Source organism: Vipera ursinii (assembly GCF_947247035.1).
Source record: "Vipera ursinii genome assembly, chromosome: 1".
Lineage (NCBI taxonomy): Eukaryota > Metazoa > Chordata > Lepidosauria > Squamata > Viperidae > Vipera > Vipera ursinii.
Genome location: NC_139512.1, coordinates 162873729 through 162898918, shown reverse-complemented (window position 1 = coordinate 162898918; position 25190 = coordinate 162873729). Strand labels below are relative to the sequence as shown.

The following is a 25190-nucleotide window of genomic DNA, read 5'->3' as shown; positions in this document are numbered from 1 at the left end:
CTTTACACCTACAGTAGACTCCTTGGTGAAATTGAATTCACTAAGCATGCAGAGTTCTAAATATTGTAAAGGCCATTTACAATAAGGGAAAACTGAAATAAATCATGTGCTTGTTTATTCTTTGGATCCTGAGATCTAATCCCGAGACAGTGCATAGCCCTGCCTTGTTATATTTAGTTTTCTTTGTCATGCAACGTTTTTGCTGAAATGCAGCTGGAGACCCCAGCTTTATACAATATAAGTGATTAGGTACTGCTACTGCTGCCTTTACATTTTGCAAAAGGCACCCTGTGTGACATAACATCTTTATTAAATAATGTATGCAACATTTTTTGACATTTGATTTAAATTGTATTTCCAGTCCTAGGCAGCTGTCCCCAGAAATTACAGATGTCTTTTAGAAGAAAGTGGCCTGCGATTTTTCTCATGATGTTTACGTGATGAAATAGTTTAATCTTTTGGAAAGTACCTTGTGTTTCCTATCCACCGTACCGTGAAGGTTTTTCACTAGCTGCTGTTAAAATCACTATGCCAATACCCCAAGGAATGTCACTTGGCAAGAGTGTTTGTGTGGTAACAAACATGTGAAGTGCTTGATCCAATTGTGTTGACACAGGGAGATGAAATATTGGCATTCAGAGTTTGAACTTTGCCCTTACATATCAGCTTTTATAAGAAAGTAATTTCAGCAATTGGTGCTTAGAACTGCCTGTTGTACTGTGGCGTGTGTTTTTTTTAAAGAGTAAGAATCACAGGGATAATGTGCAAATGCATGTTTAAGTACAATTGATGTAATATGCAAATGACATGCTTTTTATTTTGGGCTTTAGGAACTGTCAGTCTGTCAGACCAGAACATTATAGGCCAATATCTGAATGGCTTGTTAAAATTAATCTGAATGATAGCAGTGCCCTCTACTGGATATAATATGCAAGTCTCTTGGCATTCCACTACTCCAAAGAGCTTTGCCTCTTGGCATTTTCATGCTGCAAGTGTGCCCGCTAAGAGCCTGTGGATCCCCAGGGGAACTGGATGTGGCACAGCAAAATCATGTTTACTGAAGCATGACTCTGAAGTACAGTTTTACTGTTTTTCTCTTATAATAAAAACAAACTAACAGCAATAATTTTTGGGTCATGTTTATGCAGGGTGTATGTGTATACAGAGCTGTATACAGTGAAATCTCATTTTAATGTATGTTGATTAGTGCACATTTAAAGTGACAATAAAGTTATTATTCTACTCTACTCTACTCTATTCTATTTCTGTTCATATATGCATACTTTCTCCAGTGCAAATAATGATGTGTTCACCTGCAATTTAACATGTTATTTTTAATGCTGTCTTTGCAGAGCTGCTGGAAAAATCATTGAGACTCTTAAACAAAAGCCATGACCTAACCGAATTCATACAGGGACTGAAATCTGATGGGCCGAATATAAATCCAGAATTCATTCAGGGAGCCCACAATAGTTGTTTGAAAATTGACATTCTCCTTGAAGTTCTGCAAGATAGGAGGAGACAGCTGGACAAATACTTGAAGCTGCAGGGTGAAGGACTAGAACAAGTTTTGCAAATCTGTCAATGGCATTACCAGGAGAACCAGGTATAGTCTGCAAAGCTGTGTTGAATTAATTAATCTTGAATTAACTGTTTCCCAGATTTCTTATCTGCTAGATCAGTTGGACTACAATTCTCAATATTCCTGGCTAACAAATCACTTGCAAAAATTGGCTGAGGGGGAAAAGGGGAAATTTATTGCATTGGAAGCAGACTATAAGGAATGCTGACAAAGAAAGCACAAAAATTTAATTAGTGACTTCATATTAATAATACAAATCACACAGTCCTTATCTAATCCTTAGTTAATGCAACTGAGATCTAGGTCCCATGAATTGAAATTATAACAAAATAATAATAAGAATTCCAGTATAAGGATTATTTTCACTTTTTAAGTTGGTATAGAATGAGACTATAGTATGTCTGACATAGACTACATCCAATCCAGTCTTTTTTTCAGTTTTCATTATCATCTTAAATATCTTCAAAAGACACATAGGCAAATTAATGCAGGCCATTGTTGATAGTGCTTGCGACTGTACTGCACACCGAGTCATCAATTAGCCAATTACATTTTAATATGTAGTCCTCACAGACTGCAGTTGGAACTGCAAAGTATACCATGTAATAATATAGTGACAAATCATGTCGTATGACAGCGTTTTGTCAGTTTCAGCCGCAGTCATTAAGTAAATCACTCTGTGTGGTTAAGGGCAATGCTATGGGACTGCGACTAGCAACTTCCCACTGGCTTCCCCATGACTTTGTTGGATGCCAATTATGAAAGTTGCAAATGAAAGCCACATGATTGCATGTTGTAAATGCATGCCAGTTGCCAAGCACCCCAATTGTGGTCACCTGACCAAGGGGGGGATGCTCCAGTGGCCACAACTTTGAGGATCGGTTGTTAAGTCTCCAGCCAGCGCCATCCTAAATTCAAACCATAGCTGAATGAATGATCAGTAAGCAAGGATTGTCTGTGGTGCATTGTGCAACTTCAGACCCTGTGGTTATTATATCGACTGATATATAAACTTAAAAAATGCAGGCAATTAATAAGAGGGACAAATATTATCTCCAGGTTGGAAAGCCAACCTCTCTCTATATTTCAGTTGTTGAGGACCAGGAACTGGGCTACTGTTTCATTCTCATTTGTAAGGTTTTTTTGGTTAGCTTCTTTGGAAAACAGGATTCTGGATTAAATGGATTTTCTGTTTGAAGCAGCAGGACTTTTTCTGAATCATTCTGCAACAGAGAGATGAGTAACTAACACCTCTTTTTTCTTTGGATGAAACAGCTTTTTAAATTCTATATGGCTTGAACAAGATAAACAAGTTGGTGTTAAACTTTCTGTGACACTTTCTTTTTTACACAGTGGAAAGCATGAACAACCTCCTAAGGGAGAGCAGTTCATAGTAGAAAAAGGGATGTTAATTTAAAATGAAAAGCCATATATTATGCAGAAGTCATCTTTACATTAGAGATACAGAACGTGTTTTATGTTCTTTGAAATAGTTGACAGACTGGGCATATAAATTAAATATGCAAATGACAGCATTAGTTTATTGTGGATGCCTCTCAAGAGTTTCTAAACAAGCCCCTGGAGAGTGTCACATTACCTGTTTTGTAATGCACTATGGGTCTATTATAAATCACAAATTGCTTTTTGAATTTTTATATAAAATCCCCCAAGTAAAGTCTTATGACTATGCTTAGGCTTGCTAGCAAACTTTGAAGCATTCATCAGATGCTAATAATTGCCTTTGGGAGGACTAGATTTACCAGTTTCATGACTAGATTGATCTGTATCCAGAATGACAAATCCTATGTTCCTTCAGAAGTATCATCTTCAGTGCCTTTGGCTATTAACTGATAGCCAAGAACCAATCCTCACTTTGAATTAATATAAAGGAGTTAAATTACAAACCATGATATTGCAGCCATCTCTACATTAAGTCATGACAGCATCACAAATTACCATCCTTAAGACTCAGTGAGACACAAACTTGATTGTTTTGTTATGTCTCCTAAGAAAAGTCAGCCTTGGAATGTGCTACTTTCATTTTCCAAGAGTCATATATAAAAAGCAAGGTTGCAAAATGAATTTATCTAAATAACTTGGAAAAATAGATTTGGTGAAAACTTTTTGTAAATACTTTTTTTGGTAGTACCTAACACAAGGTTCTCAGGAATGAGATTTTTCTCTCCTTCCCAATTGTTGTTTTTTTTTTTTTGCCCATCTCAAAAGAAGAGAGAACAATTGATGAAGTGGGTAAATCCATCTTTTTTTTTAATCCCATTTATATCCCGCCCTTCTCTGAAGACTCAGGGCAGCTTACAATCTAAGCACAAATCAATGTGCTTAGCAATAGCCTTCATTCTATGTATATGCCTGCTTATTAGGGCTTTCGCGCCCCCCCAAGCGGCATTATTACAAAGTCAGCTTATTGCCCCCAACAATCTGGGTCCTCATTTTACCTACCTCGGAAGGATGGAAGGCTGAGTCAACCTTGAGCCTGGTGGGATGCAAACCTGCACTAATTGCAGGCAGCTGGTGTTACACATCTTATTGTGTGAATCCATCTTTGTAATTTGGATAGCTCTGTACCTGTTCTTTGTGAATGATTTTTGAACAGTCCTCCTCTAACTGCCTTTTCAATGCTGTTTCTTGAGCTAATTGGCTCCTAATCCTTGTTTTAAGACAAGCTATTTGACAAGATCCCATATATAGGTGTGATACTAATATTATCTAGTTTCCAGTCATAGAGAAGTTTATAGGTGCGTTAAGCGGAATAGCGTTCCAAGGTTATCAGACCTTGGCAATCAGAAGGGAACTTACTGTAACAAAAACATTGGGACTGGGAATTTCAGGTAACTTGGATAGGCACATAAATTTAGCTCTTGCACACACAGGCATCTCCCTGCATAGGGCTACTAAATTTGTGTTCAAATATTTCTTTTTCAGAATCACATTTTAGCTGCAGTTATAATAACCTCAATTTATTCTGTTTCAATAGCTCATGAGGAACAGTAGCTCACGGGGAACAACTTTTTAGGCTTGAAGTTTGCAAAACAATATATTTTTCCTAACTTATAAATGCTGTGCAGTATTCTGATTATTTTTCATAATTGCTGAATGCTCTTCTCAGTCAAATATGTTCAATAGTGCCCCTGTGCTAATGGAAACCAAAGACAGGCAGAGTTATTCTACCCTAGGAAGCATATCCATTATTAATTGTATTTTTCTTAATGTCTTCCAAACATACTCTTATGAAGTGTACAAATCAATCAGTTATTCAAGGATCTTGGGCTTGTTTGTTCATAACTTGCATTTCTAAATGAAGATGGCAGGTTTGCCCTTGTTCTGATACAGTAGGAGCTCCCGTATACTGGAGCATTTTTCTAGTGGTAGAAAATCATAATTATTTTCAGATATTATGAATAGGAAAAGAGAAATTAGGATTGCACTGTAGTTTAGATGGATTACTAATTACATTTAATATAGTTATTCATTTTAATATTTTCTCATACTATTTCTGCTGCAGCCATTACATGTGAAAATGGTTATATAGAAGGGGAACACTGTGCTTGTGCTTATTAGTTCTAATGCCTGCATGGATCAGAATTCTAAGCAAAAATAAGGCTTAGGGAAAGATTTATATCAGACGAATTTCTAGTAGGCAAAAATTCAGACTTAACCAAACTTGGTGCCTTTCCCCCTTGCATCCAACCCACAGGATGAATGTGTCTTGACAATTTCTTTTTGTGATACGTCCTTGTGATGATTCCTTTACCTTATCCTCATCCCATTAATGCAATAGGTTTAAGTAAACTGTACCAGCATCAATGTAGCCTTTTCCTTCTTAAACTAGCAATAATCTGTGGCAATGTAAACCCTTGTGAATAAAACTAATTAGCTTTTACTCTACTGTTTTTACTTTTCCTCTGGAGCAAAGGTAGACAAAGGACTGGATGATAGTTGGTTCAAATGCACAGGTTTTTCTCCTTTATCTGCACACATTTTCACTGGGTCTTCAGTGTAGCAACCACGAGCACCAATGTGCACCTAGAGAAAATCTTCTGATGCCCATAAGACCTTCTTTCTCTCTGTGTGTCTTTTAAAAAAAGGTATCAAAATATTACTTTAATATTAAGCAAAGTTACAAAAGAAACCGATATGTTGCCTTTGGAATCATTCTGATTTCTCAGAATGGCCTTGGATTCTTTGTAAATACTAATGTAGTTTTGAAAAGACAAAATTTGTCATGAAATGTGATGAACACCACCAATTCTTTCATTCAGACTTAAGTTAAAAGCTAAAAATATATCAATTTATAAATTCTGTATTATCCATGGTTCTGCTTTAGATAGGTACAGTTGTCCATACTTTTGTTCCTTTGCATAAAATCTTGGGAGTCATTTCATATGTTTCTCTTTGTTGCCAGTTTGTCAGAACCAACTTTCATTCAAACAGTTTTGCAGCATATTATCAATCTATTAAAAATACCCAGGGGAAAAGAACTCAATGCATGCTCTTAGGCTCCTCTTCTTCAACAAGTTTGTTTCTCTACCAGCCGGTTATAGGAGCAAGGGACAATTACAGAGCTGATGGAAAGTGACAGATTGAGTCTCTTGATAGTAGGCTGTGGTTTGATACTGAACATCTTGGTTGTCTAGAGGTTGTGATAGAGTGATCTTATACGTTTATCTTCTGGTAATTGCTTGGCTGCACTCACTGCGGTAGTCATTCTGTGTACGAGCAAACACTCCTTAAGAGAGCTATTTTCCTGGATCTCCCATCACATGCTAACAAGCGTCAGATGTACCAACTTATTTCAAAAGGTTGGGATTCCTTGCTTAGACCTAGGGGCCATATCTCACACAGATTTCTTAAACTAAATTAAACTAAAACCAAATCTGCAAGAAATATACTGTCAATGTTCTATAGTCTTCCTCTAAAATATGATTTGTGGAGCTGCCATTTTCCCCATTTTCCTTGATTTGTCTCCAGGAGGAAGACTTCAATAATTCCTGCTGTTATTTAGCAACAAACCAGCTTTCCCTCAATTGAAATCCTAAACTATGGCTTATGATTTTGGATCTGATTTTAACTTCCAGTAGATTCCTGGATACAGTTCAAAATGTTGGTTTTAACTTATAAAATCCTATATGGCTTGGCTTATATAAATTCAAGACAAGACTCCTCTAGCCAGATTCAACCAGTCTGAGGACTCTTTGTAAGCCGCCCTGAGTCTTCGGAGAAGGGCGGGATATAAATGGGACTAAAAAAAATTTGTTGCTGATGCCCCATTATCTGAAAGTTGAGGGGGGAGGCAGACTTGGAGACAAAGTTTCTCCATTATGGCCCTCGTCCTCATGAAGACCCACTCCATGTATGTGAGATTGGCTCAAATTATAATTGCTGTTAAGAAGCTCCCTAAAAGTGAATTATTCAACAGGTCTTTTCAGTTGTGATTTAAAATCCATTTTAGCCATTTTACAGAAATTTTATTATTGTGAACTGCCTAGGATCATGAGATGGTGCAACAGATTGATTAAATATGTAAATTAAAAAAAAACTAGTTTACTATAGTGACCACATGTCCTTTATAAAGGAGAGTTCTTTATTTCAAAAAGTTGTTCTTTAGATTTTTGAAAATTTATTTTTTTACTGTCTTGCCTTAATTTTCCTTTGTAAAGCAAAGTTATAAACAATTTTTAAAAACCTTTATGAACCTCTTTCAGATTTGCCCCTGATTTAGATTTGTCCTTCCCCCCCAAGAAAACATGGTCACTGTATTCTAAAGTGAAAGGGAAAATGCCAGAACTTCCTCCTTCAAAAAGGAAGGAAATCACAAAGTAAAACTCACAGTTATAACGATAATACTTAATTTACTACTATGGCTCAACTGAACCACTCCATTATACTTCAGTTCAGTTCAGATCCCAAGTATGTCAGGGGGAAATGTTTGGCTATATATCCACTTCTTCAGATTCTTTATTTGAAAATAAAATCAGGAGTTGAATGTGGGGCGATAATCAAAATGAATAAATTCAAAGCACCCAAAAAGTCATTTGTGGTATGACATCAAATTAAAATGTAATTTCTTTAATTATCTCTTTTTTTAATCCTGTACTACTCTGAACACCTTAGTAATTTGCTGAGTTTGTAGTTGAACCATTTATTGGAAACACTGGTTTACTTTCAGTATATTCTTAGCAAAATTCTTTATAATTGACACATTAATAAGACAGAAGATGGAGTCTGTCCAGTATAATTTTTTTCCTTCCGTTCAATTTGGTCTGATTCTCAGAGACTGCCTAAACAAGTTCCTGCAGTTTTTTGGGAAAGGTTTTTCAGATGTGGTTTTCCATTGCCTCCTTCCTAGGGCTGAGAGAAAGTGGCCGTCTTTTATCCAAGTTCATCCAGCTGTCTTTGTGTTTAAGGCAGGACTAGAACTCACAGTCTCCCGCTTTCTGACCTGAAAGCCTTAACTAATGCACCAGACTGGCTCCCAGTGTAATTAGGCACAATGAAATTTCACTGAAATTAATGGAATTTCAAAAGGTAAAGGCCTTTCAAGGGAAGATAAATTTCTAGTGATTTAGAGAAATTTTCAGGTAGTTTTCTTGGTTCAGGATGAATAATTAAATGTTGGATTGTGATCTATGCTTAGACAATTATTCAATATGTAGTTAAAGAGCCCAGCACTGTAGCATATACGTTATTATATTTTATTTGCATATTAGGGCTATTGTGGAATTAATGAAGTATTATGCAGGATAGGTTTCTATATGTTCATTAGAGCTCCAGTGAATACATATATATAAACAGAGGGTCTATTTTCATAATTACTTGAAGTCATTGTGTGATGTGATGCCATCATTTACTTCCTTGAGGCATATTTTAGCTGGGCTGCAAACCTGGGAACAAAGACCTGATTTTCTGTAGCCATCTAGTGCTCCTCCAGGCTTTGCAGCCCAGAAATGATAGGCCTTGTTTCTTAGCCCAATTCTATCATGGCTACCCTCCTGGAACTTAAGGTAGTAGTATTGTGATTACTCCTGTCCTTTGGGTTTTCCCCCCAATCCTTGTACAATAAGTCAGGATGAAAAAGATGACTGACCTGAAAACATCTGGTAAATTTCATGGCTGAGGCATTTTGACCTCTTTCTCCTCAGTCCTAATCAGGGCTGCCTGCAGGGTGTAGTCAAAGAAATCAAGATGGCAAACACAGTGGTATGATTGAAGTCCTGCCTGCTTTTATGTACATTGCTTCAATCATGCCAATTTGACCACCATCTTGACCCCAGTCTTAACTCAACAGACTTTTCACTATAGTGGCATGAGGCAACGCTGGGGAAGGGTGTGCAGTGACACTTTGTAGAGGAGAGGCTGGTGTGGTTGATAGGCCAGTTTGTCTTTAAACCGAGTTGTGCATGAAATACTATGTCACTTCTTGTGATCACCACTACAATTGAGTACAGTCAATTTCTAGAAGTGGAATCATGGGGCAGCACATGTTTGCACCAAACATATCTAGAACTTACATTGTCTTAATCCTCACTGGCAATTTTGTTGATCATGAAATATGATGCTGTTCGTACCTATCATGCATTGATAAAACTGCCTAAAAGGGGCTCTGGCTGAAACTAAAATGAATAGAGCAATTTAAAAGACCACTTAAAAGTATTGCAAAACACAGTTCTGGGAATGAAACATTGCAGTGAAGCAAAATGAAAAGAAGAATGTATATGTCTATTCAGAATTAAGCCCAATTAAATTAAATAGCTCTTACTTCCTACTACTGTCATCCATTTACAAATGCCCATGTTGCAATGATATTGGGAATTGTAGTCCAACACATCTGGAAATGACAAAGGCTGAATAAACAATATCCAGAATAATTATATATTCTAATGCACTTTTTAATGTTTATTGCTTTATTATGTTAAATACAATACTTTAATAGTATTTTGATCTTAGAAGTAGCATTTAGTAGCATTAAACTAGTTTTGATGGTTAATGGAAAAGTTTTTCTTTAAACAGAAGTGTTTGCTTCTGTCAGAATGGGGAGAGCATCACAGTCACCCACTGCAATCTCTGACCCTTTGGGGAATATGCACAATGTTGCAATCTCCATAGAAAAGGGGCAAGACCTGCCTCCCGATGTCCTAATACTGCTTTAAACAATTTGACACACCCCCCCTCTTGACTTCCCCTTTCCCAATCGCCATTTAGCATTTCTGAGCAAGATGCAAATGACTGGAATTTAACCTCTTCGAGCTTTTCTGAGCAATTGAAAGAATATGATAAGGAGTACCCATCGTGAGACCCAAGATTATAATGTTAATCATAATTTCAAAAAATATTTTTAAAATGCCATTGGTAGAAATAATAGACCACCACACATTCTAGATGAGGGAGGATATAAAGCCCAATTCTACCATGTCTGTTCTCCAGGAACTCAAGGTAGTAGAGCTAAAAGTGCCCAATCATTGTAAATGGGAACCTAATATTATGTACTCATTATCAACCCTATTCCTTCTAGAATTGTTACATAATGATTGAGAAATTATTTGCCACAGGTTAAAAAAAAAGTGCAGCTGGATTCATACATCATGCTAAGTTCTGATTTATATAACCATGGCTTATGGAACAAACCACAGTTTATTATTTATTATTGTCTGCCTTAATACAATATAATCTAAGAAATGATCTTTTGGCTTAACAGAGTGAATAAACTTCCATCTGCCAGTCCATAAGAGAATAGCCTTTATCAGCAGAGCAGAGTCTATCCCTACTGATTCAGCTTCCAGCAAGCTCTATTGCATATATTATTCATTTAAAAGATTGTTTCTGATTTCAGATAACCTCTTGGTACAAGAAGAACATAAAAGATTACATTAATAAGCAAAACTTGGGGTCATCTTTAAAGGAAAATGAAGCATTGCTTCAGGAACACAAGGAAATGGAATATAAGGTTAAAGTAAGACTCTTTATCTGAAGTGGTCACGTTCTAGTTTTCCAATCCTTTATGGGAGTATTCTATTGAGGTTTTGTTTTTATTTTTTTTAAAGAAGATTGTAGTTTAACTTAAGACATTGATTTTTAAAGTATTTATCTAAGGTTACATAATCTGGTTACCATTATTTTTTTATTATTGTTGTTTTCCTATTTCAAGATAAAGCTTTTCTTGTTACTTCTAAGGAACCATCCTTCTTAGCTCGGTCTGAAATTGCTCTGTTCTTTCTAACAAAATCTGTAGCATGCTTGAAAGTAGAGTAAATGTCAGCAATAAAAATAGCATTATATAAAAAAATATTTAGAAACCAGTAAAATTGGTTCTTAAAAAACAACAGGGATTTCATGCCATCCCAAGTCTGAAAGGCCACCTCACCCACAATACACATAATATACAAGTACTCCAACTTCATTCAAAGGAACATAAGCATTCTTCTTCCCTCCCCACCATTTTATCTATATAAATTAATGAATAGGAAGTTGGGTAAATATCCAGTAAATTCCATGACTAAATAGAAACTAGAGTAGATTACTTAATTCTGGTTTAATGCTGTAACATGTGCATAAGGATTTATAAAATGCCTGCTGTGTTAATGTATTTTATATAGGCCGGTTGATGCAAAATTGAAGGGAACAATAATTCATCTCTTAATGGTCAAAATACATGTACTGTGCCTGGGCACAATACATGTCTTTCACAAATAGCTGGAGGTCATCCAGATCACGGCTCTGGTGTGAAAAAGTGCACAGCTTGAGTCTGTTGCCCATTACATTCCCAACCTGTTTTTTTCTTCTCTCCTGCATTTGCTGTTGCTTAAGGTGAAACCTGTAAATTGGAAATAGATGATACAGAGGATCATCTGTACCATCTATTCTAACCTGTCTTCCAGCTGGTGTTAAAAGTTGGCTATGGAAACAAAAGCATTGATGTTTTCTCCAGAAAGATGAAATTCATGAGCTAGCTTCTTCTTGAGCAACAATCCTTTTATTTGTTGTTGTTAGCTGCGAAGTCGTGTCCGACCCATCGTGACCCTATGGACAACGTTCTTCCAGGCCTTCCTGTCCTCTACTATCTTCTGCAGTCCATTTAAGCTCACGCCTACTGCTTCAGTGACTCCATCCAGCCACCTCATTCTCTGTCGTCCCCTTCTTCTATTGCCCTCAATCTTTCCCAGCATTAGGCTCTTCTCCAGTGAGTCCTTCCTTCTCATTAGGTGGCCAAAGTATTTGAGTTTTAGCTTCAGGATCTGGCCTTCTAAAGAGCAGTCAGGGTTGATCTCCTCTAGGACTGACCGGTTTGATTGCCTTGCAGTCCAAGGGACTCGCAGGAGTCTTCTCCAGCACAGTTCAAAGGCCTCGATTCTTTGGCGCTCAGCCTTTCTTATGGTCCAAATTTCACTGCCATACATTGCAACTGGGAAGACCATAGCCTTGACTATACGCACTTTTGTTGACAGGGTGATGTCTCTGCTTTTTAGTGTGCTGTCTAGATTTGTCATGGCTTTCCTCCCCAGGAGCGTCTTTTAATTTCTTGGCTACAGTCCCCACCTGCAGTGATCTTGGAGCCCAGGAAAATAAAATCTGTCACTACCTCCCTTTCTTCCCCATCTATTTGCCAGGAATTAAGAGGGCCGGATGCCATGATCTTGGTTTTCTTAATGTTAAGTTTCAACCCAAGTTTTGCACTCTCCTTCTTCACCCGCAACAAGAGGCTCTTTAGTTCTTCTTCACTTTCTGCCATTAGAGTGGTACCATCTGCATATCTTAGGTTGTTGATATTTCTTCCGGCAATCTTAATTCCAACTTTTGATTCATCTAGCCCCGCCTTTCTCATGATGTGTTCTGCATATAAGTTAAATAGGCAGGGCAACAGTATACAGTACAGCCTTGCCGGACTCCTTTCCCAATTTTGAATCAATCAGTGGTTCCGTGTCCAGTTCTCACTGTTGCTTCTTGGCCCACATATAGGTTTCTCAAGAGACAAATAAGATGGTCTGGTACACCCATATCTTTAAGAACTTGCCACAGTTTGTTATGATTCACACAATCAAAGGCTTTAGCATAGTTAATGAAGCAGAAGTAGATGTTTTTCTGGAACTCTCTAGCTTTCTCCATGATCCAGCGTATGTTGGCAATTTGGTCTCTAGTTCCTCTGCCTCTTCGAAATCCTGCCTGTACTTCTGGTAGTTCTCGATCCACATACTGCTGGAGTCTAGCTTGTAGGATTTTAAGCATAACTTTACTAGCATGTGAAATGAGTTCAATGGTGCGATAGTTTGAACATTCTTTGGCACTGCCTTTCTTTGGAATTGGAATGTAAACTGATCTTTTCCAATCCTATGGCCACTGTTGAGTTTTCCAAATTTGCTGGCAAATTGAGTGTAGCACTTTTACTGCATCGTCTTTTAAGATTTTGAATAGCTCAGCTGGAATACTGTCACCTCCACTAACTTTGTTGTTGCTCAGCTTTTCTAAGGCCCACTTCACTTCACATTCTAGGATGTCTGGCTCGAGGTCAGTGACCACCTCATTGTGATTATCAGGGACGTTAAGCTCATTCTTGTATAGTTCTTCTGTGTAATTTTGCCATCTCTTCTTAATCTCTTCTGCCTCTGTTAGGTCCCTGCCATTTTGGTCCTTTATCATGCCCATTTTTGCATGAAACCTTCCCTTCATCTCTCCAATTTTCTTGAAAAGATCTCTGGTCCTCCCTATTCTATTGTTTTCTTCTATTTCTTTGCACTGTTCATTTAAGAAGGCATTCTTATCTCTTCTAGCTATTCTCTGGAATTCTGCATTCCATTGGGCATATCTTTCTTTTTCTCCCTTGCCTTTCGCTTCCCTCCTTTCCTCAGCTATTTGCAAAGCTTCCTCAGACAGCCATTTTGCTTTCTTGCATTTCTTTTCCTTTGGGATGGTTTTAGTTGCTACCTCTTGTACAATGTTGCGAACCTCTCTCCATAGTTCTTCAGGCACTCTATCAGATCTAATTCCTTAAATGTATTTGTCACCTCTACTGTATATTCAACAGGGATATGATTTAATTCATACCTGAGTGGCCTAGTGCTTTTCCCTACTTTCTTCAGTTTAAGCCTAAACTTTGCAATGAGAAGCTCATGGTCTGAGCCACAGTCAGCCCCTGGTCTTGTTTTTACTGACTGTATAGAGCTTCTCCATCTTTGGCTGCAGAGCATATAGTCAATCTGATTTCTGTGTTGACCATCTGGTGGTGTCCATGTGTAGAGCCGTCTCTTGGGTTGTTGGAAAAGAGTGTTTGCTATCACCATCGTATTCTCTTGACAAAATTCTATCAGCCTGTGCCCTGCTTCATTTTGTACTCCAAGGCAAAACTTGCCTGTTATTCCGGTTATCTTTTGGCTTCCTACTTTAGCATTCCAATCCCCCATGATGATAAGGACATCATTTTTGGGTGTTAGTTCTATAAGGTGCTGTAGGGCTTCATAGAACCGGTCAATTTCATCCTCTTCAGCACTGGTGGTTGGGGCATAGACCTGGACTGCTGTGATATTGAATGGTTTGCCTTGGATTCGAACTGAGATCATTCTGTCATTTTGAGGGTTGTATCCCAATATTGCTTTTCCTACTTTTTTATTGACTATGAAGGCTACTCCATTTCTTCTGAGGGATTCTTGCCCACAGTAGTATACCTGATGGTCATCTGAATTAAATTCACCCATTCCTGTCCATTTTAGTTCGCTGATACCTAAGATGTCGATGTTCAGTCTTGTCATCTCTTGTTTGACCACGTCCAGCTTTCCTTGATTCATGGATCTTACATTCCAGGTTCCTATGGAGAAAAAATCTTTACAGCATCGGACTTTCCTTTCACCATCAGACACATCCACAGCTGAGTGTCCTTTCAGCTTTGGCCCAGTCACTTCATTCTTTCTGGCGCTACTAGTACTAGCCCTCTGCTCTTCCCCAGGGCCTTCCGACCTGAGGGGCTCATCTTCCAGCATCATATCGTTTTGCCTTTTGGTAATGTCCATAGGGTTTTCATGGCAAAGATACTGGAGTGGGTTACCATTTCCTTCTCCAGTGGATCACGTTTTGTCAGAACTCTCTGCTATGACCTTTCCGTCTTGAGTGACCCTGCACGGCATAGCTCATAGCTTCATTGAATTACGCAAGCCCCTTCGCCACGACAAGGCAGTAATCCATGAATATTTACTTATTTTAAAAGATTTATGCTAGTATTCCAGCTTGTGTTCACTGGAGCTCTTTTTCTAATCTAGTTACAACATTTTTATGAACCAGCTTTTGAGCTGTAACTTTTGAGCTTACCGTTGATAAAGTTGGTTCTTTTGTTTTAAAATATTTTACAAAATGAATTGCACAGATATTTCTAAGTTTTCTCCACCATTAACAGAATTACATGCATATTTCATTGCAGAATCCATGTTATTAAATTTAACTAGGGAAAAAAAATCAGCTATCTGCCTAGATTTTAGTAAAATCTTCTGTAGAAGAGCTAGTAAGTTATCTTCCATTCAAAAGAGAAAGTTAATCATTCCAACATACATCCTACTTAGCAACTTCTTTTTGCAACTAGATTTTCAAAGGAACATTTTTTTTAACAAGCACATGGTTTTGAAACCCCAGCGGCTTCTTGTGAACAAATGGTCCAAATGTTTTTATTTTTTAGTAAAGCATTTCTTCTCTACTTTCACCTTAGCTTTTAAAAAAAACTGCAAGTTCAAACTTGAGATCTATCAAGGGCTGAGAATGGAACACTGAAAGCAGCAATTTAAAAGGTTACTTTCTCTGAAGACATAACATGAAACCGCACGAACTGTTCTGTGGAGAATCACGACAGGTTATATGTAAGGCTAAAATATTTTTTGGAGCTATTCAAAGAAATTGAAAAGACAACAACAACAGTTTTTTATTTGGTATTGGTGAAAACATATAACTTCATTTTCTTGCTACAAATATCACTTAGCTTTAAAACATAACATTTCTGGCCACTTCAGACCAAACCAAATGACTATGAATTCTTTGTTATAAGTAAGACATACTCCACAAATCATCTTACAATTCAGAACTTTTTCTCAATGCCTCAGCAGATGGCCAGGAAAAAAATATCTTTGCCTATGGGATTAAGAAAGAATTTATCTGAAGGATGAGTCACCTATTACATGATCCCTATATTTAAGAACGGAGTACTGACTCCATGAAAAGCCCAGTGAAAAAAGCAATATCCTCAGAAGCTGATGTATGGGCTGGCCAACTTATAGTCTTTCTTACTCCAAAGGAGACAATATGCATGGCCACAGGAATGGGTAGGCTTCTTTCAAAATGACATTAACTTTTCATTGAGCGGTTCTCAAAGTGCTTGCAAACTGTTTGCCACTATAGAGTAACCCCCCCCCCCAAAAAACCCCTAAAATACTTACAGAAATAATTCTAGCACTCTAGCCCAGGCAGTAGCAGATTGCAGCAAAAGCAAAAACTGGTTCAGGCTTGGCTCTTGTTTGGCCATGTGACCAGGGGGAAAAAATGTCTTCCAGCAGCAAAAGGCCCAGGAAAGTCACAGAGTTTAAATGGTGAATCCAAGTCACATGGCTACAGAGGCCTCTTTTTTTTTGGTCACAATTTTATATTTCTAATGTAAGCGCCCTTTCTGAATCTATTTGTTTTTGTGAAAACTCGCTAAATAAACATTTGTACCTGGGGGGGATTACCTGTAGTTTGCAAAGTACAGTACTTAAAAAGCAGAGCAGTTCCCAAACAGTTTACAAGCACTATAGAGCAACCAAAAAATATTTTAAAATACTTAACAGAAGCAATTCTAGTACTGCGGTCCAGGCAGCAGCAGATCCTCCACCAACACCAAAAAAAACCCCCAAAAACAAACTGACTCTGGCTGCAAAAATCAGCAGCTCTTGTTTGGCCATGAGACAAGGGGAAAAAAAACACAACTTTCCGGCTTCAGGAAATTGCATTCAAGTAACCCAAAGGGCCCTGGCAAGTCCTATAGTTAAACGTGGCTGCCGCTGCAACAGTGACCAAATCCAAGTCACTTGGCTATAGAGGCCTCTTTTTGGTCACAGTTTTGAATTTCTAATGTAAGTACCCTTTCTGAATAACTTCGTTTTTTTGTGAAAACTCGCTAAATGGGGGAATTACCTGTAAGTGAATGGAATGGTATCTGAAGAGAATCTAAAGCAGGCATGTCAAACTCGTGACATCATTTTATTTTATTTTTATTTTAATTCCATTTATATCCCGCCCTTCTCCGAAGACTCAGGGCGGCTTACAAGCTTAGCAGTAGCCTTCATTCTATGTATAGGCCTGCTTATTAGGGCTTTCACACACACACCCCAAGTGGCATTATTACAAAGTCATGTGACGTCGCGTGACGTATCACGGCTTTTTCCCTCATTGCCGGCAATGGGTGAGCACGGTTTTGGCCTGACGCATCCAGCCGGTGGGCCGGCAGTTTGACATGCCTAGTTTAAAGAATGAGGCTTTTATGAAACAGATATTCTGCCCTCGGTAGATGTTGAGGGTTTTATTTTTCCCCCTTAAACTTTCAGTCTTTGTCCAGTATTATTATTCTGATCCAAAGGTTGAACTCTTAACCATTCTGAAGATAAAAAAAGGCAGAGAGATGGTATGATTATTAAAGAAAATTAAATTTTAATTGAAATTTATCTACTAGGTTGGCACTGACAAACTATCTATGGAGACCAATTTATAAATGTTATTTCCATTTAATGCTCTTTTCAGTCAGTGATTTCAGCTTTTCTAAGCAAGCATTTCCACGAGTAAAAATTTAATTAGCACATGAAAAGTACTGCAAAATCTAGACTCTGCAGTTTGTTTCTAAATGGGGTTTTCTGTATCTTAACTCACCATTGGGAAGGTCTATTACATTAGTGTCTTGTTTGCAGTGAGTAATAGGTATTCAAGGATCTTGGTTGGCAACTAATAATTGCTATCAGTCATATTTCAAATATTTCAAATTGAACAAGAACTGAAGAATAGACCCTAACTAATAGAACTAAGGATGCGCTCATTTGCGTCATTTAACATTTACACATCAGTTGTCAGAAATATCTGTGCAATACATTTTTCAGCCATACAAAACAAGTTAGCAAGTAAATATCTGAAAAGACAAAAAGGGTAATTTACTGAGAATTCACTGGGTCTTCAGATGTTACTAAGGGAATGTTTGCTTCTCTCAAGCCAAGGAATGAAGCAAAGTTCCATGAGTGTTTTCCAGCTTTTGATCAATCAGCCCCAGAAGAAACTTCTCTGGTTTAAAAATTTCTTAATTAATGTATATATTTCAACCATTTTTAAAGCTTTTTTTTTGCATATCCACCCACTACGATAAAAAAATATCTTAAATAAAGAACCTTGTACTTAATCTAGTCCTAGTACTTTCCCTGGTTGCTTCAGAAGCTTTTCTTGTTATAAGTCCATTCATAATCTATCTTTCATTCCCTGTAAGCCTTGGTAAATTTTGTTATTTTAAAAGCATTCTCTCCCCCCCCCCCAGGAAATATCATGTCCTTTATACAAGTTAGAGTAATACTGTACATAAAAACTTTTGTATAGCCACATTGTCCCTTGATATAGTATCTCCATCTTAAAGTTTCAGAATCATTTTCATTTCTCTTTTCTTAATTGATATGCTAACCATTTCCCTGGTTTGTTGGCAAATTTAAAATTCTTTTGTTTAGCATAATTCATCTTCATTTCCAGCTCTCTTATTGTTCACATAGATAGCTGTTGCTATAAAAGTTTGATTTGATGTGAAATGCTTATCTTTTCTGGCCGTTCCTTTAATTCTTCCTTTTTTCATCTCATCCAGCGTGCATTTTCTCTCAAGTCTTCCTTTTAAGTTCAGTACTGTGTCGGATAAAATGACCTCTAATGAAAACTTTACTTGCATCCTAAACTATTCTTAAATCAGGACCTTAAATCTTAAATTGGCAAAAGAGATGGCAGAAAAGAAGCATTACTAAATAATAATAATAATAATAATAATAATAATAATAATAATAATAATAATAATAATAATAATAATAATAAATAACAACAACAACAACAACAACAATGGCAGCAACAACAATGGCAGCAACAACAACAACAACAGCATTGGGTATTAAATGCCTAACAAATGTCCCAGTCCCATTCCTGTGGGGAGTAATTGCTGTAACTTTCAGCATTATTTCTGTTCTGTAAGAAAGTAGTTTACTTATGTACTCTGTTCTATAGGATAGGGCCAAACTATGGGGAACACTTCATACATCACATCATATGTTAATGTTTGCCTGTCCCCAAGCAAAATATTAACAAAGACAAGGGATGCATACCTGTTTTGGAACCAAAAGTCACCTTGGTCTTTGACTGGCATACCAAGAGTCACACTCAAAATATATCACAACATCAAGCCCCCACCCAGGGGACAGGGCAAAAAAAAGAAAAGAAAAGATTGAATTTAAATCAGATAATTGTATATAAATTAAGTATATTCTCAATAATTTCCCTCTTTTGTCGCCTTAAAAATTACAATTCAGTAAGCTTCTTGGCAAGGAGCTGGAGACACCATGTAAGTGTTTCAAGAATGCTGATTGTATACCTCTGCTAAAAGCCTACAGCACAACTGCGAATTCAGGAATTTCAGATATAGTGTCCCCGTCACTAAATGTGGTAGCTTCTTCGAGACACCAAAGATAACATTAATTTTTCTTATTGACCTTAAGTACAGATCATTTAAAGAATTGTAGTATTCTAAAATTCAATGACTTTTGATATATGCTATCTCGGAGAAAAAAAATAGCATTCTCATTTTTTTTAAAGTGTGCAAATTAAATGTAAGTTATTGATTGATTATGTGTCATCAAGTAGGTGCTGACTCTTTAACAATCAAATATGTAAATTTTCTCTATGACAATTTGTCCCTTCCTTGACCTTGCAAATCTTTCAATAGTGCACCCATCACCACTTTACTTGAATCCATCTACCCTTCTACAGGTAGTCATTGTCTCATGACTACTGTTCACCTGGTATCTTTTCTTCCACCTTTGCCAGCACTAGAGTCTTCTCTATTTTTTGCTAGCACATGAAGTTAAAGATATTACCTAGTAGTTTGCGCACTCTGGTTACTCTCCCTTTTGGGGAATTGGAATGTAGATTGATCTCCAATCTGTTGGGCAACTTTGCTTATCACACTATTGTGAGCATTCCATCAGTTCCTGCAGACTTCCTAATTGGTAATGAGTTAGTTCAGTGCTGTCTTATACATCTTATAAGTATGGAATATCTTCTAAGGAATCTTTAATGTTGACATCTCTATTGTACATTATTTCAATATACTTGTTTCATCTTTGTTTCTTATCCTTCCCAGGAACGAACACACACACACACACACACACACACACACACACACACACACAAACACACACCTTTCACATTGAGGCAGCGCAACAGGACATGAGGGGAAATCAGAAATAACAATTTCTATGCAGAAGTAATACATTATGGGGGGGGGAGGCCAAGCTGATTTGCTTTTACAATTAGTGCAAATGTTGCACTAAAGACAGTAGATTGTTAATAAATAATTTAGCATTGGTAGGGAGATTTTTCAGACTGAATAAAGACTTCTCAGTTTTGAAATTCATTACCCTGAGATATCCAACTACCCCTTTCCCTGGCAACCATTGTATATGGAAGGAAGATTTATTGTTGTTAGATTATTATCACATCAAATATTTCAGTTTTATTATTTTCAAGCTGATTTTGGTGTACGGTATTTTCTTGTGGCTATGTTATGTTATCTTTTGATGCATGGGATGTTTTAGATTAGTGTGGATTTTATTCTTATCTGTGATTATTGCTGTGAATCAAGTAACTTGAATCTAAATCACCACTGACAGATAATCAACTGAATCACACTTCTCTTTCCAGGAATGGAATTCCGCTCTGCAAGGATTAAAATCAGAGGCACTCAAAATTCTATTTTCAGAGGAGTATGCAGAAAAAGAGCATCTAAAACTTTCGAATAAAAAAATGAACTTACTAGAACAAGATGTAAATCGCTGTTTTGAAGAACGGAAAACATTGTTGCAAGAAGCCAATGACTTCTTCGTTGCAGCAAGAAAGGTTAGTCAAAAATTTAAATTCCTAATAGAAACCCACTGAGCAAAAAGGCTTACTCTCCCTTAGATTTGTAGCTCTATTAATAAACAAATCAGGGCCATTTTTAAAAAAATGGCTAAGTGGGGAGGGCAGTGTCTGCAACCTAACCTGAAGGTTTTGTCTCATTTTCTGGCAGTAATGCTTCTTTTTGTGTCCTCTTCGTTTTTATTATTGAGGTTATAGAGCAGGGGTGTCAAACTCAATTTCATTGAGGGCCGCATCAGCATTGCTGTTGCCCTCAAGGGGCCGGGTGGATAGGGCCAGGGTGGGCGTAGCCTACTGGGTGGGCGTGGCTAGAGTGCGTATGGCCTACTGGGTGGGCGTGGCCAGCTCTACATCGTTCACATCAAGGGTGCCTATGGGGGCCTGGGCAGGAGTGGGACAGATCTGAGGGTCTGTGGCAGAAGGAGGGTCTCTGGGCCAGGGCCAAGGCGGTGGGGGCTGTTCCCTCACTGTTTCCAGGATGGCTTCCTGGGCCACATGAAACCACTTTGCGGGCCGGATCCGGCCCCCGGGCCTTGTGTTTGACACATCTGTTATAGAGCACTTCCACATTGCTATGCTTTATATACACAAGTACTTAAAAACAGTTTAAAATCAACCTTTGAAATACCGAAAACATCTTCAATCAGTCAATGCTTTCTCCTACTGATCAGTCCAAGCCTACAAGAAATAATACTTAGTAGCACCCGATTCTAGTTCCCATTTTTATTTCTATTTGTGTACATTTTTTTCTGGGGATTACTAAGAAAACCGAAAATGGATGCTCAACTGGGAATGCGGAGGGTGGGTTTAGCCAAGGAGATAGGATGATAGAATTTTCACCTAGGAGAAACCAGATTATCCCAAAGGTCTCTAGACCAGAGGTCCCCAACCTATGGGCTGCGGCCCACTACCAGGCCGCAGCCTCTTGGCTGCCAGGCCATGTCAGTAGCTGGGCAGTGCGTGTGCATGTGCTAACCCCATCTCGTCCCACCATTGATGCAAGTGTTGTGCATGCGGTGGCAGTGCCACTAGTATCGTGCAGGCGGCGGCATTGCCACGCACCTTGCGCGGGGGGCAGCAGGTCTGTGAGCAGCAGGTGGGCGGTGGTGCACCACATGTAGGTGGTGGCATTGCTACAAACCCTGTGTGGGTGGCAGTAGGTGGGCTGCGGTGTGATCCTCACGCCAGGGTGGCATTGCTACAGGCTGTGGCACAATCCTTGCGCTGGTGGTAGCATCACTGTGAGTCTGGTGGCGTCAGCGCCACAAGCCTCACACAGGCACCGCCAATGCTGAGAGCCTCGTGTGCGTGCTCGCAGCCCTGTTTGCGTGGTGTGCATGCTTGCAACCTGTTTGTACGTATGTGAGCACATGTGCCCACATTCACATTTGCGCATGCGGGCGTAAAGCATCTGCCCCTTCCTCTCCCACCGGTATGCCAACCCAAATGGTTGGAGACCCCTGCTCGAGACCTCCAGTATAGTAGAAATGAAATTGCTCTAAAATATAATCTGAGAGACATTACTGTTCAACAGAAATCAATCAGCCCAGGTGATGGGGTAGAATTACACAAGTATGGTTTAACTTTGAATGATAGAGATATGCAGAGAGACAAAGCAAGGAGTGGTGTTGCTTCCCTCTTATCATTATGGCAAAACCAGGAGAGGGGCATTGTTGACTTCATGACTGATAGTTACTGAAGTTGCCATCTTCCAAACCCCATGGAAGAAGCTATGAATGATGAACCCAGGCTTTGTAAAACCTCACAAAAAAGTGAGAAGTCAGATCAGAACAATTAATGATAGATCAGTCAAATCTACCATAATTTCCACACAAACATGGTTAGATGTGTGGCCTGTGAGAAATGGAAAGTATACCATGCAAAATGTTAGGTAAGCATGCATAGAACTGCATTCATGGGAATACAACGATAAGCAGAATGGTGAGCTACTGACAGAACTCTAGTTTAGATGATTTATAGCAAGGATTCTGGACTTCTGGTAGCAACAGAATATCTTCTTATCAGTCTAAAATAACTATGCGAAAATGAAGAAAACATGGCTGGTCCAGTTCTGGTGCTCAAGAAAAATAATTTCACTCAAAAGTCTTATTTTAAGCATGCACCTTCTACACAAGGCTCTAAAAAGAGAAAGTTTGCTAGAGGCCTAAAGTTTGGAGTATAAAATATTAAATTTAAATATTTAAATTTAAAGCTGTACTTTTAGAGCATTTTTTCCACTTTGATAAACTATGTATTTTTAACGTCACCAAAATAATCTATAAATCAGCTACAAAATCAAGAGAATGCAATAGGGAACTGTGTGAGGAAGAAGCCTCTTTTTATCAGAGTTAATCCACATATAGCTGTGTCTACAAGATTCAATTTTCTATGTGAATCTCTATTAATGCTGCAGTTATTTTAATGTACATTCTGTTTCCATTTCAGAGATAGTTACTAAATGCTTTTTTTCTTAATATTTTCTTGTATGATGTAAAAAAAATAGAGGGAGGTTCTCTCTCATGACATTACTGTTGGTAACTTATATTTTTAGTATCAGGATAGCTTGTTAGTTAGCCATTCCTTAAAATATTCTGAGAGCCTCATTAGAATTATAAAATGTTCCAAAACCATTAGACCTTTTCAAAGATTATGTGGTGAAGAGCCCAAATTAATATTTTGTTTGTTTGTTCTGTGCCATTCAGCTATGATTGGTGCTCAGAAAGTTTATAATTAAGCCCTTAAAAATGTCAATGTATTAGGGATATACAGGCGGTATTTATGGTAGTCTCTTTTGGTTGTGGCAGCTGTACTTTCCAGATGGTAAGGACAAAAAGAGATGGAATAAATTCAAGGGCAGTTTCAAGAAAGAAAGTTCTGATGCTGGATAGTTGGTGCTGTAGCGCAGATTTTGATGCTTCGACATGAGAAGGAGAGGTTGAAGAAAAGGAATTGCAATATGCAGATGGATTATGGAGCTAACTGATGATTAAGATGTCAAGCCACAAAAGCAGCTCATGTTTAATATGCCCTTTCCAGAAGCCCAAAGGACCAAACAGATGGGAAGGTGCCATCTTCCACTTACCAGTAGAATTTGTAATAATTGGGATTCATTTGGGACTTTTAGTTCCACTAGGCTCCGTCTACTACTTCACTGCAGGCACTGGATTCTTTTTGAAGATCTTAATGCCTGTATTATTTTTATTTATTTATTTATTTATTTTAATTCTATTTATATCCCGCCCTTCTCCGAAGACTCAGGGCGGCTTACAAGCTTAGCAGTGGCCTTCATTCTATGTATATACCTGCTTATTAGGGCTTTCACACACACCCCAAGCGGCATTATTACAAAGTCAGCTTAATTGCCCCCAACAATCTGGGTCCTCATTTTACCTACCTCGGAAGGATGTAAGGCTGAGTCAACCTTGAGCCTGGTGGGACTCGAACCTGCACTAATTGCAGGCAGCTGGTGTTACTTAAGGAGGCATTAGCCCACTGCTCCACCAAGGCTCAGTTTTATGATATAAGATATTCCTAAATTAGAAGTGGAAGTTAAGTCCTGAAACTGCTGAACCTATTTCAGGCCAGCCAACATGGCCAATAAGTGATGTAGGTTGAAAGTTGTAGTTAAATATCCTTTCAAAGTACAACGTTTAATGATGTTACTCTAAATTGAAGAGAAGAAAGCTGAAGTGAATAGCAAGATGATCAAAGGCCTGGAGACTAAAACATACAGTATGAAGAACAGCTGCAGGAATTGGGTTTGGCTAGTCTAAAGAGAAGAAGAAATAGAGGTGACATGATAGCATTATTCCCATATTTGAGAGGGGATCAAATTATTCTCCAAAGCACCAGAGGGCAGGACAAGAAACAATGGTTGGAAACTGACCAAAGAGAGAAGCAACCTGAAATTGAGAAACTTCCTAACAGTGAGGACAATTAACCAGTGGAACAGCTTGCCTTTAGACATTGTGGGCGCTCCATCACGGGAGATTTTTTAAGAAGAGTCTGGACAGTCGCTTGTCTGAGATGGTATAGGTTCTCCTGCTTAAACAGGGGGCTGGACTAGAAGACCTCCAAGGTCCCTTCCAGTTCTTTTCTATTTTATTCTAGCCACGGGAGGTGCAATGTTCTTTCTTAGGGATTCTTAACAGATTCCAGACTAAGTTGTAATTTAAAACTATTTATTACATAGCAGTTTTAGTCATAGCACTCACATACTCTTTCATGCATTTCTGCTAAGTCCTTCCACTTTGTTTGCTGCAAGTCATTACATCATTCCCTTTGTCAATAGAAATAGTGATAAACCAATTCTTCTAATGTTTGATAATATTTCAATATCAAAGAAAAAATAAACTCACAAATCTCTCTCTCTCTCTCACACACACACACACACACACACACACACCTCACACAAAACTACTTCATGAATTCTAGAAGGTCTTCTAAT

General features: G+C 38.1%; 1 protein-coding gene across 1 annotated transcript in view; it reads left to right on the top strand.

Annotated features, from left to right (window-relative positions):
• CCDC141 (coiled-coil domain containing 141) overlaps positions 1–25190 on the top strand; it is a gene marked incomplete at both ends in the record, with an annotated part of 138669 nt that overhangs the window by 38641 nt on the left and 74838 nt on the right. Inside the window, 3 exons of the mRNA XM_083379839.1 lie at positions 1353–1606; positions 10431–10550; positions 20528–20722. Coding sequence (XP_083235965.1) covers positions 1353–1606; positions 10431–10550; positions 20528–20722 — 569 coding nt within the window. The remainder of the gene's footprint in view (positions 1–1352; positions 1607–10430; positions 10551–20527; positions 20723–25190) is intronic.